Genomic DNA, 17877 nt, shown 5'->3' with positions numbered 1-17877 from the left:
TGGGACACCGAGCGCTGTAACTGCCACACAACCCATCAAGGCCTTTCCACCGAGATTTTCCAGCATGCCGAATCGATCGTTCAGATCAGAAATGGACCGAAACGAACGATCGGGTGGCAGCACCAATCACTGCCAGATTAATCATGATCGAATCCACCGGATATCGATGACAAAAATCGAGCATATGTACGGTCATTAAGGAGAGGCAGGAGGTTCCCCACCGGACGTGGGGTCAAAAAAATAGGCTGAAAAACATGAACATGGGGACCGCTAATCACCCAGGCCAAGACCAGCAATGTTTCTACAGATTCCCATCAACTTGCTGAGGTCTAACCAGGGCTTTACCTTCAACACGAACGTGTTCTCCTTATCCGGCATCTCCAAAGGGGTTGTGGTCCGTACGTCAGCAATAGACGAGGAAGGGATGCTGACTCGTGGCTTTGTGGCCTATAAAGGAATACAATGAAATGACAACAGTCAGCTATATACAAATGGAGGATAACATGAACAGCTGGAAATGTAATCATTAAAAAAAAAAAAAAAAAGTGTAACAAAACCAGCGGGCCTGAATTTAGAGTGCCACGCCCCCTCATCAGCCAGACAACTCTACTAGAGCTAGCGGGGGTCAGCTGTAGTCAACGCTGCATAAACTGTCCGCACAACCAATCAGAATCTTGTTCTCCTGTGGTTATGGCTGCAAACCAATCAGAGCCTTGTTCTCCTGTGCCTAGGGCTACACAGCCAATCAGAACCTTACTCTCCTGTGGCTAGGGCTGCACAGCCAATCAGAGCCTTGTTCTCCTGTGCCTAGGGCTACACAGCCAATCAGAACCTTACTCTCCTGTGGCTAGGGCTGCACAGCCAATCAGAACCTTACTCTCCTGTGGCTAGGGCTGCACAGCCAATCAGAACCTTGTTCTCATGTGCCTAAGGCTGCACAGCCAATCAGAACCTTACTCTCCTGTGGCTACGGCTGCACAACCAATCAGAACCTTACTCTCCTGTGCCTAGGACTGCACAACCAATCAGAACCTTACTCTCCTGTGCCTAGGGCTGCACAACCAATCTGAACCTTACTCTCCTGTGCCTAGGACTGCACAACCAATCAGAACCTTACTCTCCTGTGCCTAGGGCTGCACAACCAATCAGAAGCTTGTTCTCCTGTGCCTAGGGCTACACAACCAATCAGAACCTTACTCTCCTGTGCCTAGGACTGCACAACCAATCAGAACCTTGTTCTCCTGTGCCTAGGGCTACACAACCAATCAGAACCTTGTTCTCCTGTGCCTAGGGCTACACTTTTTAGGCCTGCTGAACCCAAGGTAACAGATATATGGAGGCTGCCATATTCCTATTAAGCAATGCAGATTAATTGGCTGTCCTGCTGATTCCCTGACTTTTAGCCATAGCCCCTGAACAAGCATGCAGCAGATCAGATGTTTCTGACTAACATCTGAGAAGATTAGCTGCATGCTTGTTTCAGGTGTGCGATTTAGACACTGCTGCAGCCAAATAGACCAGCAGGGCTGCCAGGCAACTGGTATTGTTAAAAAGGAACAAATATGGCAGCCTCCATATCACTCTCACCTTAGGTTTATTTTAAAGAGAACCCGAGGTGGTTTCTAAGAATGATATCCGCACACAGAGGCTGGGTCTGCCTATACTGCCCAGCCTGTATTACTATGTAGTGTCCCCCCAGGCCCCCTCTGCGCTCTGCTATGCCCCCATAAATCACAGCCGCGCTGTCAACACGTAACGTGTCACAGCCGGCTGAGTTTACCTAAGTAGTGTCACTCTCGCCGCCTCCTGCATAGCTCCGGTTTCCGCCCGCGTCCCTTCCCTCCCCGCTGATTGGAGGGAAGGGAAGCGGGCGGGGACCGGAGCTATGCAGGAGGCGGGGGGAGAGCCGAAAGTGACAGTACAGAGGTAAACACAGCCCGCTGCATGTCAACAGCGCGGCTGTGATTTATGGGGACATAGCAGAGCGCAGGGGGAACTTAGGGGGGATTGAGATAGCAACAAAGGTACTGATATCATTCTTAGAACCCCACCTCGGGTTCTCTAGTCTCTGCTTCATTTCCAGGATGTCCACTCTACGGACTGAATTCAAAGGTAAAAACAGAATCTTAGTCAAACCTTTAGGTTGTCAATTCATTGCCGACAGAAACAAGAAGTCCCCAGTATCTGGCTCCAGTGGGGATCGCCTGATGCCAGATACATGTCCTTGTCGGTTATTTGAGCAGCTGGTCAAAAAAGCACAAACCTCTCCCTCCCCGCGCAGCATAAAATACTCAGCGAGCCTCCAGCGATGTCTTGCAGCATTCCTGTTGCTCCTAGGGGCTTTCCGTTGTCCTCTGTGCACGGAAGCCGGCACGTCACCTGTCCCGCGCCAGGTCACGTGACATACCAGGATCTGTGCACAGACACCAGAACCCGTTAGGAGCCCACTAGGAGCTACAAGAAGGCTGCAAGACATCGCTGGAAGCTCGCTGAGTATTTTACTCCCTGCAAACATCCCCGAAAACCCCCCACAACTAAGTCCCCATTATCCCCTCAGACAAGCCGGGACTTCCAGTTGCCGGGGTTCCAGATGACGGGGACTTTGCTGTAGCTACATACAGATGCTAGAATTTCAGCACCACAAACTAACATCGCTGAACTATCTAGCGCAAAGACATGATTGTGCAGATATCGGCGACCTCAACTTTGGCAATCCTAAAAAAAAAAGGTTTGTAGCATCGTTCCTCATGCATGCTTTTTTAGTATTTGGATTTCTATAAAATACAATTATAAGAGGGTGCATAAAAATGTCTTAGAGCTCACCTGAGCCATACAAAGCTACCTAAGGTAAGCCCAGAGGTGAGTTCATGCTGGATCCATATACCTCTGTGCATTGCCCGTTCCGCTCCACGTTCCCCTCCAATCTCTGTAATCACTCCTTGAAAATGTTGACTTTAAGAAGGAGACGGCTTGCTGCGATGTTCCCTCCTATCACCCCTCCCATTCCCTCTTCATCGATCCATTCACTCTACTTAAAAGGAGGAAATGGGCGGGTGATAGGAGGGAACCTTGCCACAAGCCCGCCCCTTCCTGTCTCATAGTATGACTTTAGGCAAAAGTCAGATTTTTCAAGAAGTGATTGAAGTACTATGTACAGCGCTACGGATAAAATCTGTGCTAACTGGGTATTAGAACAAGCCACACCCACCTTGGGAGGAATGTAGAACTCCAATACATGCCCGTCATTCTCGGTTTTGCGTAGGAGGAGCCTGCACTTCTGCCACTTGGGCCGGCTGCTGCTGTTCACCTCTTCCGCCACCATGAAGTTCAGCACCCCTTCCCGCTGCACGTCCCGCAGCTCGAGCCTGGGCGCCGGAGGCCGGCTCAGGCGCAGCTTCTCGAACCTGTGCGTCCATCGCTCCCCCCCAGCCCTGCCGGCCGAGGAATTGCAGTTGCTGTTGGCCCCAGTCTCGTCGGTGGGAGATTCCGCCGAGCTTCTCCACTGCAGGATCCCCCGGACGCTCCCCCGCACGCTGCGGCTGACGTTGCGCAGGGAGAAGCGCTTCTTCAGCCGCGGCTTGGCCGTGGTGGAGGAGGTGGAGACGTCCTCCGAGCTGTGGGACTGGCTACTAGACAGGCCGGAGGTGATCCCGGAGGAGTCCTGCCGTGGCCGAGTCTCCACCGGGGAGGCGAGGGAGGAGTCGCTGCAGGTCTCGGAGAGGTCTCTAGTGGAGGTTTGCGCTCCGGTAAACGGGGCAATGCTGCAGCGGGTGGGAGACGGCCCATCGGGAATATGAGTCTTGTTCACTTCAGTCTCGAAGTGCTCCACAAAATGCTCAGCGAACCGTCTTGAGAAGCTGGTCTCCGCCCCCGGCGTGGCGTACTGTGGATTCTCGGTGAGGAATACCCGGAAGCGGCGGGCGAAGTCCAGAGCAGCAGCATGGGCGTGAATCTCACAGAACTCCTTCCAGTTTGGAGAGGGAGAGGAGGACGAGGGTCCCTCCGTGGGTAGATTACCGTTCATTGTGGGGGCTCCAGCTGGATCAGCTGCTGAGAAGAAAAATGGAGAAGGGGGTGAGAATATGGCTTAAAAGGGGTCTAGTCACAAAAATAATTACATTTCACACTTAAAGGACAACTTTCAAAGTTAAAGCGGATCCGAGATGAAAAACAAGTAACTTGCCTATATAGCTTATCTAAAGTTTAGATAGTTTACACAGCAAATCTAGCTGCAAACAACTTTAATAGAATAAGAATATTTCTTCCTGTGATACAATGACAGCAGCCATGTTGTTTGTAAACATTACACAGAGGCAGGCTTATCTGCATCTTGAGCAAAGAAAACTAATCCCCCCTCCTCCTCCCTCCTCCCCTCTGCCTCTGAAATCTCTGGCTAGTAATACCTCCCCCTCCTCCTGCCCAGACTGAGCTCCCATGAGCCCTTGCTACTGTCTGAAAGTGCCTTGGCTCTCTGTAAACCTGTGGGCGTGGCTTGTTTAGTTTATAGGGAATTAGAGTATTAAAACAAAACCAAAAAAGTATTTGGCTTGAGGAATGCCCTATAAACAATAGGAAAGGAACACAATTATGCAAGGAGTAAAAGTTCACCTCGGATCCACTTTAACTAAAATTCTAAATGGCACTCATATTTCCAGTAATCACTAGCAAATAGCAATATAAAGGCTTTCTTTCCATCTTTTCATTTCTTAGGTGAAGAAAATATGACATCTAAAGCATGTAGGCATTACTAAGGAGGACTATGCTCAGCACATCCAGCATACAGAAACAATCTTCACTGGCTCTAATACTGTGACTGGAAGCTGTTCAGAATGATAGGAAGCAGAAATATAGCTTCAAATGTGTGTAATAATCATCAGCTGCAGCTCTGTGTGTTCCTGTCTCTCTCTCTTTCTCTCTGCCTTGCAGTGTAAACAGTTAACAGCCAGGTTGCAAACGCAGCACGTGGGTGTAATTACTTCCAGACACATTAAGAAATTCAAGGCAGCATTTTAAAGAAACCATATGGAGTGGCTTATAGAAGATATCAGGATAAACACTAGTGCGAACACAGGAATGTCTGTGTAACAGAGCTTGTAAAAATACTTCAAATACATACAGCAAAATAATCCTAGGTATGCCTGCGTAACAGTGTAACACATCTTGTTAAAATACTTCAAGTAGATACCAATGATTTTCTCTTATAGAGATCAGACATCCAGCAAATCTTTCAATCTTTGCCAGTTTTGGATACCATGGGGAAAGGGCCAGAACCACCGTCAGTATGTTATTGCTCTGCAATGCTCAGGCGGGGAGTGTTATGACACCAGAAAAAAAGTACAAGATGTTAAAGAATCTTTTTTTGAAAGTGTACCTGAAGTCTTCTATTAAAAAACCAAACCTTGTTACCTCAAAAGAGGAAAGCCTCTTAGTTGTGTCCCTGAGTGCATCCAAAGACGGCGGTTCAGTACTGCGCAGTACAGAGCCACCCGCTATCAGAAACACTCAGAGGCACAAGTGATTCCAAAGCCATCCATGTGCGTCCACAGACGGTGGTTCCATACTGCACATGTGCGAGCGTGAGCACAGTACGGAGCCACACGTCTTCACAAACACTCAGGGGCACAAGTGCTTTCAAAGCCTTCCGAGGGCTCCTGGAGGCGGCAAATTAAAACTGGGGAAAGTCTTGGAACATGGACACCGGATGAGGAGAGGGAAGGCTCTGCCCAGAGCCCCACCCTCCACATAGGTAAGTTTTTTTTTTAAATTTCACTGGGCTCCGTACTGCGCATGCGAAAGTGCACGAGAGAGGGCGCTCGCACAATATGTAGCACCCATGAGCACTAAGGCTCCCAAAGCCTCCCGCAGAGAGCTGTCTCCAACCCAGAGCCTTCCCTGTTCGTAGAGGAGTATCTGTTTTTGTTTTTTATTTATTGTACTTCAGACTTACTTCAACCTCCTTGGCGGTAATCCCGACCTCTGCTCGGGGTAGCTGCTGGAGGCTGTATGCAGAGCAATGCGCGCAGTGGGCGTTTCTACATACCTCCCGGGGATCCTGACGTCGGCTGCCATTCTTCTTCCTCTCCTCCGGGGCTCTGCTTTCTCCTGGTGAGATCGCCTGACGACAGCCGTCAATCTCACTTTAGAGTTGCAGCGCCACCCGGAGGATGGAGGCATAACTGCAGCGCTGGAAGCAGGGGGGTGAGTGATTGCTGGGATACAGATCTCCCTGGCAGCATGATTATTTTCCAGGTTTTAGGGTCTGAAAGGGTGCAAAAAAAATTGTACCGCTTTTAGACCCAAAATCCAAGGGGGCAAGGCCCGGTTCACATTAGCGTTCCCTGTCCGGATTTTCCGGATCGGATCCGGACCGCATACTGTACAAACGGAACGTACGTTCCGCATAGCAATGCAAAGTCTATGTGGACGTTCACATGCGTACGTTCCGTACAGTATGGAGCCGGACCAGATCCGGACACTTTTCCAACATGCGCTATTTTTTGGGTCCGGATCTCCGGCCCACGCACCCGGACCGGAGCCGGACCTGAGCCTGACAGCACCATCCGGTACACAGAAACCAATGGGAAACGGAAGGCACAGAACACACTGCCTACAAAAACCTGACGTTCTACCCCACTTCCTATGAGTATCCAAGCGGCCATTTCGGATGGGGACACATGGGCCAGGCATGTCTGGAGTGGAGCAGCAGTGACAGACGTGCTGGAGCTGTTTGGCAGAATGTCGGAGGTGGAGGTGAGGCCTACAGCGGAGGAACCTGATTCTACAGGTGCACCAGGTGCACCTTCTGCTGACCGTACGGTTCTGATCAGGTCCTGATCCGATCAGGATCCGGTCCGTTTACTTGCCAAAACGCAAGTGTGAACGGGGCCTTAAAGGACAACTGAGGTGACATGATGACATAGGCATGTGTATGTACAGTGCAAAGCACACAAATAATTAGGCTGTTTTTTTCTTTCTCTGCCTGAAAGAGTTAAAAATCAGGTATGCAAGTGACAGTTTCTGTCTGGGTCGGATCTGGGTCGGACTGAGTTAAGCTGCCCATACACCTAACGATTTTGCCGCCGATATACAGCAGATTTGATCACTATGATCGAATCTGCTGTGAAATCGTTGCGCAAACGCTGACAGAACGATCGATTTCCGTCCAAAATCAATAGTTCCCGTCGACTCCCATCGATCCGTCCGTGCGGAAGATTTCCCTCGATCGCCGGCGGGTCGGGAGTGCGTCGATAGCGGCAATACATTACCTGCTGCGGCCGGCGCGACTCCCCCTCTATCCCCGCAGCTTCTTCTCCTCGCTGGGTTCCGGACCGGCTGCTGCTTCATTGAACTTCCTGTCCCGGCAGGAAGTTTAATGAAACAGCAGCCGGTCCGGAACCCAGAGATGAGAAGAAGCTGCGGGGATAGCGGGGGAGTCGCGCCGGCCGGAGGAGGTAATGTATGGAAGGGGGGGCAGCACCACCACAGATTGTGATCTGTTTCATGCTGAAATCGATTCACAATCTGTTTGCAGTAAAGGCAGCCATACGATCTCTCTCTGATCAGATTCGATCAGAGAGGGATCTATCTGTTGGTCGAATCTGATGGCAAATCGACCAGAGTATGGCTACCTTTAGACTATGGCATAAGCCTCACTGATAAGGAATTACAGCCACAAAACACTTTCCGTTCCGTAAATGGCTTATCAGAGCAGGAAAGAGATAAAATAAAAAGGTCAATAGTTCATAGATTTTAGCTGTGGCATACTTCAATGAAGGTGTCATTCAGCAGAGACAATGAAACAGTAACAACTTAAAAACTAGATTTAAATATAAAATAAAACTGGGATTTCTAAAAAAAAAAAAAAAAAAAAAAAAAAAGTCTTTTGTAGTAAAAGAAGGATAGATACAATTGCTTTTCTCATCAGGTTATTTTCACCTCGGATGTCTTGAATGCCAGTCTAGAGGTGGCTGAACCACTGAAACACATACTCCCATATACTGAAAATAATAAGAATAAAATATTCATAATATATATGGAAGACAACAGATGGTCAGCCTTGGTGGAGTCCTGATGATGAGTCACCGGTTAATCGGCTTGTTCATTGATGCTAATCCGTGTGTAGAGCGATACTACAGATTATTAGCTGCTGTTTGTAAACAACTCTTTCACTTTCAGCATAAACTTGCGCGGCCGGCTCAGCCCTTGCCAAAAAAGCATTAGAGGCCAATTACAGGACAGGATAACACCGTGTGCCAAGTATAGCATCCTGCAGAGCATCTGCCCAGCCAATGAGCCGCTGTCACACAAGCCCAAATACTCAGGAAAACAGGAAGGGATAACACCGTGTGCCAAGTATAGCATCCTGCAGAGCATCTGCCCAGCCAATGAGCCGCTGTCACACAAGCCCAAATACTCAGGAAAACAGGAAGGGATAACACCGTGTGCCAAGTATAGCATCCTGCAGAGCATCTGCCCAGCCAATGAGCTGCTGTCACACAAGCCCAAATACTCAGAAAAACTGGACAAGATCACACAGTGTGTTAAGTACAGCACCCTGCAGAGCATCTGCCCAGAGAATGAGCTGCTGCCACACAAGCCCAAATACTCAGGAAAACAGTATGGGATAACACCGTGTGCCAAGTACAGCACCCTGCAGAGCATCTGCCTAGAGAATGAGCTGCTGTCACACAAGCCCAAATACTCAGGAAAACAGGATGGGATAACACTGTGTGCCAAGTACAGCACCCTGCAGAGCATCTGTCCAGAGAATGAGCTGCTGTCACACAAGCCCAAATACTCAGGAAAACCGGACAAGATCACACCGTGTGCCAAGTACAGCATCCTGCAGAGCATCTGCCCAGCCAATGAGCTGCTGTCACACAAGCCCAAATACTCAGGAAAACCGGACAAGATCACACCGTGTGCCAAGTATAGCATCATGCAGAGCATCTGCCCAGCCAATGAGCTGCTGTCACACAAGCCCAAATACTCAGGAAAACCGGACAAGATTACACCGTGTGCCAAGTATAGCATCATGCAGAGCATCTGCCCAGAGAATGAGCTGCTGCCACACAAGCCCAAATACTCAGGAAAACAGGATGGGATAACGCTGTGTGCCAAGTACAGCACCCTGCAGAGCATCTGCCCAGAGAATGAGCTGCTGTCACACAAGCCCAAATACTCAGGAAAACAGGATGGGATAACACCGTGTGCCAAGTACAACACCCTGCAGAGCATCTGCCCAGAGAATGAGCTGCTGTCACACAAGCCCAAATACTCAGGAAAACCGGACAAGATCACACCGTGTGCCAAGTACAGCATCCTGCAGAGCATCTGCCCAGCCAATGAGCTGCTGTCACACAAGCCCAAATACTCAGGAAAACCGGACAAGATCACACCGTGTGCCAAGTATAGCATCATGCAGAGCATCTGCCCAGCCAATGAGCTGCTGTCACACAAGCCCAAATACTCAGGAAAACCGGACAAGATTACACCGTGTGCCAAGTATAGCATCATGCAGAGCATCTGCCCAGAGAATGAGCTGCTGTCACACAAGCCCAAATACTCAGGAAAACCGGACAAGATTACACCGTGTGCCAAGTATAGCATCATGCAGAGCATCTGCCCAGAGAATGAGCTGCTGTCACACAAGCCCAAATACTCAGGAAAACAGGAAGGGATAACACCGTGTGCCAAGTATAGCATCCTGCAGAACATCTGCCCAGCCAATGAGCCGCTGTCACGCAAGCCCAAATACTCAGAAACCGGACAAGATCACCCCGTGTGCCAAGTACAGCATCCTGCAGAGCATCTGCCCAGCCAATAAGCTGCTGTCACACAAGCCCAAATTCAGATTATGCAAAAACTAGGACAGGAAGGCTGTAAAGCACAAGTAGGAGTTTTCACACAAAACAAGCAAATACATAGCAATAGTTAGGCACAACTTGTGGTTTACCACAGTGACCTAAAACCACCCTCCAGTATTGTTAAAAAGGAAATAAATATGGCGGCCTCCATATTCCTCTCACCTCAAATGTCCTTTAACCTCCTTGCCGGTCTAAAAAATCCGGCAAGGAGGCAGCGCCGCACTTTTTTTTAATTTTTTTTTTTTCTAAATCATGTAGCGAGCCCAGGGCTCGCTACATGATAGCCGCTAAGCGGCGGCATCCCACCACCCACTCCGATCGCCTTCGGCGATCAGAGTATGCAGGGAATCCCGTTGAGAACGGGATTTCCTGCAGGGGTTCCCCGGTCGCCATGGCGACCGGACGGTATGATGTCACCGACGTCAGAGGGAACTCCGATCCGCCCCTTAGCGCTGCCTGGCACTGATTGGCCAGGCTGCGCAGGGGTCTGGGGCGGGGGGGGGGGGGGGCGGCTCGGCGCGGCGGGTAGCGGCGAATCGGCGGCGATCGCGTACTACACGCAGCTAGAAAAGTGCTAGCTGCGTGTAGGGGAAAAAAAATTATGCAAATCGGCCCAGCGGGGCCTGAGAAATCCTCCTGCGCAGGTTACCCCGAGCTGAGCTCGGGATAACCGGCAAGGAGGTTAAAGGGAACCTAAACTGAGAAGGATATGGATTTTTCCTTTTAAAATACCAGTTGCCTGACTCTCCTGCTGATCCTGTGTCCCTAATACTTTTAGCCACAGCCCCTGAACAAGCATGCAGATCAGGTGCTCTGACTGAAGTCAGACTGGATTAGCTGCATGCATGTTTCAGGTGTGTGAGTCAGCCACTACTGCAGCCAAAGAAATCAGCAGGACAGCCAAGCAAATGGTATTATTTAAAAGGAAACATCCATATCCCTCTCAGTTAAAGCAGATTCCAGATGAAAACTAACTTTAACAAGTAACTTGTCTATATATCTTATCTAAAGTTTAGATAGTTTACACAGCAATTCTAGCTGCAAACAGCTTCAATAGAAAATGATTATTTCTTCCTGTGATACAATGACAACAGCCATGTTGTTTGTAAACATTACACAGAGGCAGGCTTATCTGCATCTTCTGTGAAAAAAAAACTAACCCTCCCTCCTCCCCTCTGCCTCTGAAATCTCTGGCTAGTAATACCTCCTCCTCCTGCCCAGACTGAGATCCCGTGAGCCCTTGCTACTGCCAAAAACTATAGGGAATTGGAGTATTAAAACAAAAAAAAAAGTATTTGGCTTGAGGAATCCCCTATAAACCATAGGAAAGGGACACAATTATGCAACGAGTAAAAGTTCATCTTTTTCTATGTCTGCTTCCATGAAAGCAGGAAGTAGACACACTGCAGATGTATTGCAGGATTCGTATCAGCTTTAACAAAGAAATGTTTTTCTGTAAAGGTCATTATGCTGTTGCTTATCTTTTACAACAGAGAGGAAGTTCTCTGAGTTCAGGTCCGCTTTAAGTTGGCCGTACATCTCTCATCTTGGCTGCTGATGAACCCCCCGGTTCAAATAATTCGATATTATCAAAATGGATGAAAACCAATGCCGCCGAGAGCATGCCCGATCGGCACGGCAACTCATTTCAGGCCGAAAATGGTCACATGTATCCACTGGACATGTTGGAAAATCTCGGGGCGACATGCTCCATTATGGTGGCCATACATGGTACAATTTTTTCATAAAATCTTCCCATTTCTATGTAATATAAAGGGAACTGCATAAATTATCCTTTCAGTATATTCACTTAATTTACCCTTATAGTACATAGAAATGATAAGATTGTATGAAAAAAATTGTACCATGTATGGCCACCATTAGGTGCAGCGGACTGGTGAAGTATTATGCAAGGGCTCCGGAGAGGCAGATTTAACATTTGGGGGGACTTGGCCAAGCGCGACGAGGCCGACTCCTGAAAGATTTCATGCTGAAAACGATCAGGGATCGGCCTGCAGTTAATGGCAACCAGCAGATCTCGCTCTGATCAGATTCGATCACAGAGAGATCTGTCTCTTGGGTCGATTGGCTGCCAAAATCACGTAATGTATGGCCTGCTTTGGAATACTGGAGAAATAGATCATTGCTACTCACTATTGATCCGCACCAGATTTATCTACAGGGATTTTAGTTAGCAGAGACTCGACCCCATTTTGCAAAGGGCCAATCATACCATATTCTGAAGCAAATGATTCATTTACCAACAGCTTTATTCATTAAAATATGTTTAAAGTGACCGGGCGCCTCCTACTCACTTTAAACATAGTTGTTTTTCCTCATATATATACCCTGTATCGAGGGTGATCCAGTCGAGTTTCTCGACGAAAAAGATTGTTATGTCAGGAGCAGCGATCGCCTTGGAAACAAAAGGCCGAGTGGGGACGGTTTTTCTCCACCTGCGAATACGAGTGGTTGCCTTGCTGCAACCCACTTTTGTGAGTATATACTCAAATTGCTTTTCTTATACCCATACCAACTAACGATATTGCACCAGATTGGGCTCCCGGACCTGTTTGTGTTTTTCCTTCACTACTCTACTATTAATTAAAATGGATACGAGATAAACTTTTACTCATTGCATAATTGTGTTCCTTTCCTATTGTTTATAGGGCATTCCTCAAGCCAAATACTTGTTTTGTTTTAATACTCTAATTCCCTATAAACTAAACAAGCCATGCCCACAGGTTTTCAGAGAGCCTTGGCAGTAGCAAGGGCTCATGGGAGCTCAGTCTGGGCAGGAGGAGGGGGAGGTGTTACCAGCCAGAGATTTGAGAGGCAGAGGGGAGGAGGAGGGGGGATTAGGTTTTTTCACAGGCTGAGTGCTCAAGACGCAGATAAGCCTGCCTGTGTGTAATGTTTACAAACAACATGGCTACTGTCATTGTATCACAGGAAGAAATCATCATATTCTATTAAAGCTGTTGGCAGCTAGATTTGCTGTGTAAACTATCTAAACTTTAGATAAGATATATAGACAAGTTACTTGTTATAGTTAGTTTTTCATCTCAGATTCGTTTTAAGCTCAGAAGGTGAAGTCTTGCAAGACATAATTCACAGCATTAGGTCTATCTTGTGCAATTTTTACCTGTTTCTGTAAGCCAAATCACTCCCAGTTCCTGAAACATGCCAGAATGACAGCAATGTGTAGCGTTATAAAGCCATATTAACTACTGTGTATGAAGTCATGCTCCCAAGTTGACTAATAGCATAAATCACTACTATAAACACCACGTGCAAATATATAATTTCATAGTTCACATTTTTAAGACATACCAGTAACTATTCTAAATAGACTTTTCATCTGGACGAAATGTAGCCTTAAAAAGGACCACTACCTCCAATAATTGTTACATTTAAAATACATGAAAATACATCAACAAGTACATTTCTCCCAGAATAAAATGTGCTATAAATTACATTTCTCCTATGTTGCAGTCACTTACAGTAGGTAGTCGAATTCTGACAGAACTGACAGATTTTGGGACTAGCTCATCAAAAGTACTAAAGGCTCATACACACATCAGACCATAGTCTTTGGAAAATGAAAGATCACAGACCAATCTTACCACCCTTCATGTAGTATGAGAGCCATACTCTACACAGTCTTTTCTATGGAGCTGAACTCCACATCAGAAAAAAATCTTTGCAAGATGCTGAACACACAGATGCTGTACAGACACAAAAGATCAGTATCTGCAAAAGATCTGTTCCTGCCAAAAATCCATTCCTGCAAATTGCAATGAAAGTCTATGAGATCTGCAGATCATCATACACACATGATTTAACTGACATTCATCTGCAGATCAAGCAATCATCTGCAGATCTGAAAATCCATCCTGGTGGATCTGATCTGCAGATGAATGTCAGTTAAATCATGTGTGTATGATGATCTGCAGATCTCATAGACTATCATTGCAATTTGCAGGAATGGATTTTTGGCAGGAACAGATCTTTTGCAGATACTGATCTTTTGTGTCTGTACAGCATCTGTGTGTTCAGCATCTTGCAAAGATTTTTTTCTGATGTGGAGTTCAGCTCCATAGAAAAGACTGTGTAGAGTATGGCTCTATTACTACATGGAAGGGGGTAAAATTGGTCTGTGATCTTTCATTTTCCAAAGACTATGGTCTGATGTGTGTATGAGCCTTTAGTAAGCAGCAGTTGCTTAGTCCAACTGCCAGAATAGTTTGCAAACAGGCAGTGGGCTGCATTTTTTGGATACATCCTTTCCAGGGAGTGCTTTTGTAAAGAATAAATAAAATACTGAGAATCCCCCATGAAGAGATGGACTAGTCGAAACACTGTCGGTTCTGTCCGATTTCTACTAACTGCTGTAAGTGACAGCAACACAGGAGAAAAGTAATTTATAGCTCATTTTACTCTGGAAGAAACATGCTTCTTATGTGTTTACATGTATTTCAATTTTTAATAGTGAAATTTTCATAGTGGTCCTTTAAGCAAGGAGAGGAATATACAGCAGAACTTTAAAATTGAAAAGATGTTAATACATAAAAAGTAAAAAAAGACAAAACTGGAGATGGGTAAAAGATTTACCTCTTGGCATCCCTTTTGACTCTCCCCATCCTGCTCCTGTCCCTCTGTGCACAGGGCCCCCAGGCTGCGGCCCTTGGCTGTGTGCAGCTCTCCTGGGTTGTGGACCCAGCCTTTCTGCCTGACCACTCACAACGTGAAATAAAGTCCTCTGTGTCAGGCCAGTCTCAGGTGAGTTTATAACTTCAGATCGCGTTAGGGACAAAATGAGGAAAGGTGGAAATACAGGTGATGAGACCGATGCTACAGTCTTATGGGGTTAAGGCAAGCTTCGGGGTTTCCTGCGTCTTTCCAAGATGGTGGGTTTCTGATTGGAGCTCCCACTAACAGTGTCCGACTAACGGGTGGGTTCCAGAAAAACAGTAATCTGTAGGCTTCCGATGGGGCCTCTGAGACAGTAGTTGGTGTAGTCTTATGATAGCGACAAACTCCTGAAAGTTATCTTTAGCGACAGTAATGGGATTTCTGTGTGGCAGATGGGTGAGGAACAAACAGGAGCCCCCAGTTACAGTAATGCTTGCAGCCTTGTGATGTGAAGCTTCTCTGAGAGTCAGTTTCACTGATGATAGCACTACGAAAGGACTGCAGTGACAGTGACGGATGGTATTCTATGTGACAGTGATAGGTGAGCGTCTATTAAGAGGCTTCTGCGACAGTGAAAGGTGAACTCCTACATGGGGGCCCTTTTCAGAGCGAAGGGAAGGCTACTGTGACAATAAGGAAAGTAAGGCAGCTATTCACTTGCGACAGTGATTTGTGTGCTCCTGTCTGGGGCCACAGTGACAGCAATTCCGTGGCTTCCGTTAGAGCTCCCAGGGACAGCAATGTCTTGGCTTCTTAGCAGACTCCTTGGTTACAATTATGTAGGTTCTTCTTAGTAACAGTAGTGTTAGTGGGCAGGCCCCTGCTGGGATCCCTTCATGAGAGCTAGCTCTCAGGCAGCCTTTCTGTGACAGCGCTCGAAGATGGAAGTCGCCTGATAGCACCCTTAGTGCTACTTATCTTCCAGCAGGCTTATCATTGGCAATGATAGACCACCAGTGATGTGGTACAGCAGATGATGCCAGCCTCCTGACAGGGCTTCTCAGTGATGCCTGGGTCCCTGGGGACAATGTTGGCTCTTCAAAGATGACAGCCTTCTGACAGGGCCCCTTACTAATGTCTGGATCCTGCAGGCCTCCTCAGTGACAACGATGGGTCTCCAATGATGACAGTCTACAGACAGGGCCCCTTAGTTATGTCTGACAGGGCTCCTCACGCCTTCTCAGTGACAACGATGGGTCTCCAGTGATGACAGGCTTCTGACCGGGCCCCTTACTGATGTCTGGATCCCACAGGCCTCCTCGGTGACAACAGTCAACTAGCAGGGCCCCTATGTCTGACAGGGCCCCTCACTAATGTCTGACAGGCGCCCCTGTGATGTCGGACAGGGCCTCTCACTAATGGTTGACAGGCCCCCTCTGTCTGACAGGGCCCCTCACGAATGGCTGACAGGCCCCTCAGTGATGTCTGACAGGCCCCCTCAGTCTGAAAGGGCCCCTCGCTAATGTCTGACAGGCCCCCCCTGTGATGTCTGACAGGGCCCGAGTGATGTCTGACAGGCCCCCTCAGTCTGACAGGGCCCCTCACTAATGTCTGACAGGCCCCCCTGTGATGTCTGACAGGCCCCCCAGTGATGCCTGACAGGGCCCGAGTGATGTCTGACAGGCCCCCTCTGTCTGACAGGGCCCCTCACTAATGGCTGACAGGGCCCTCAGTGCTGCCCGGCTCCTCTAGGCCTCCTGGTGACAGTGACGGCTCCCCAGTGATGCCAGCCTTTCCTCAGAGGCCTGGGGGTGTGAGGCAGGCAGCAGCCCTCCTCAGTGGCCAGGAAGACGAGACTCGGTATCCTCAGTGACAGCAGCAGTGGGCCCCCAGGGATGCCAGCCTCCTGACAGGGCCCCTCAGTGATGTGTGGCCCCCAGCAGGCCTCCTCAGCCCCAGTGACGGCAGCAGGCTCCTCTCGGGCCCCCCTCGCTGGCCTCCTCTCGGCTCTCTCGGCTCCGCAGTCTAACACGCACGGCCCGTTCCCTGACTCGGTGCAGTCGCGTCCCTGGGGCTGCGGCCTCGCCACTACTACGCATGCGCACTCTGCGTGACGACACCACTAGCACCAGCGAGGAGGCATGTAAACAAAGCAAGAGCGTCTCAGCGCTACCATAGAGACGAGGCGGCGGAGGAGGGAGGGGCCAATAGCCGTCAGCGAGAAACTCTAGCGCCACACAAGCGAGCGGTGGCCAAGCCGAGAACTGCAGCTATCATGGAAAAGCTCACCACATTTATCAGCATAGGGCTGACGGGGATTATAGCCTGTCATATACATTGGCAGACTGTCTCCCGTCGCCAGTAGTTCCAAAAGGCTGCCTGAGGAGTAAAGGTGGCCATACACTCGTTAGATTAGCAGCAGATAGATCATCACATAGATTCTTGATCTATCTGATGTGTTCAGGAACATTTTTTTCTAGGAACAGATTTCTAATAGATTTCAGTTTGAAATCTATTGAAAATCGATCTGATGGCATTTTTTTGCCATCACATTAGTTTTAGGGATTGGGTAGGTAGTGCTGCAAAAGCGCTCCTAGTGTGGGTCCCAGTCCTACTGGATACTGCAAAATCAGTGCTGAGGGGCAGAATAGGGGGCAAAACTAATTACCAGAATACTAGTCACTATATATCATACATCAAATGTGGCCCAATAATATTGCAACAGCGCAAAATGGCACTGGAAAATTTAGGCGCCGCCATAGGCAGTAATGTGAATTAAGGCTATAGCGGAGCTCAGACAGTAATGTGGGCAGTCAAAAGACGGGCCCCAGGTAAGTTAAACTAATTTTGGTACTTATCCGTTAGCCGGGCGCATCCGGCAGGTGGCGCTAATTACTATTCCCCCTCCAGGCCGACATGGATAGTAGGGAAAGATGTAACTCTGGTGGACTTTTGTCGCCACCTAGAGGATGCGCCCGGCTAACGGATAAGTACCCTAATTTTTTTATTTTCACTTTAGATTTCCTTTAAGAGTCCTGCATGCATTATCTCGAGTTAGATAATGCTTATCAGGGCATCTTCTAACCGCATATGTCGTTTTTCTGCCTAATGCAGCTATGCAGAGCGGCAAAGGGAGCTTCTTTATATTTACCTTTTCTGGGACGGGTGCATCAGCGTCGCCTCTTCATCCACTCTTAGCGCTGCACTCCCAGCATCCTCTTCTGAGTTCCGATCACGTGATGTGACATGTGATCGGAACCCAGGGGATGGTGTAAGCTGCAATGCTGACACCATCCCCTGACACCATCCCCTTGGTCTCAATCATGTCACATCTGATCGGAACTCAGAAGAGGATGTCGGCATTGCAGTGCCGTGA

At 48.3% G+C, this 17877-nt stretch overlaps 1 protein-coding gene across 4 annotated transcripts in view; it reads right to left on the bottom strand.

Annotated features, from left to right (window-relative positions):
- Positions 1-16582, bottom strand: part of SH2B1 (SH2B adaptor protein 1) — a 57917-nt gene extending 41335 nt beyond the window's left edge. For 3 of the 4 annotated variants that reach the window (XM_068243600.1, XM_068243602.1, XM_068243604.1), the window contains exons 1-3: positions 14481-16582; positions 3209-4050; positions 346-447 (exon numbers count right to left, since the gene is read on the bottom strand). In XM_068243600.1, the coding sequence (XP_068099701.1) occupies positions 346-447; positions 3209-4050; positions 14481-14490 (954 nt within the window). In that variant the 5' untranslated portion in view covers positions 14491-16582. The remainder of the gene's footprint in view (positions 1-345; positions 448-3208; positions 4051-14480) is intronic. The other variant, XM_068243601.1, reaches the window with a different exon arrangement.
- Between the last annotated feature and the right edge of the window lie 1295 nt (positions 16583-17877).

This window comes from Hyperolius riggenbachi, chromosome 7, assembly GCF_040937935.1.
Source record: "Hyperolius riggenbachi isolate aHypRig1 chromosome 7, aHypRig1.pri, whole genome shotgun sequence".
Lineage (NCBI taxonomy): Eukaryota > Metazoa > Chordata > Amphibia > Anura > Hyperoliidae > Hyperolius > Hyperolius riggenbachi.
This window is presented reverse-complemented; position numbering and strand designations above follow the sequence as displayed.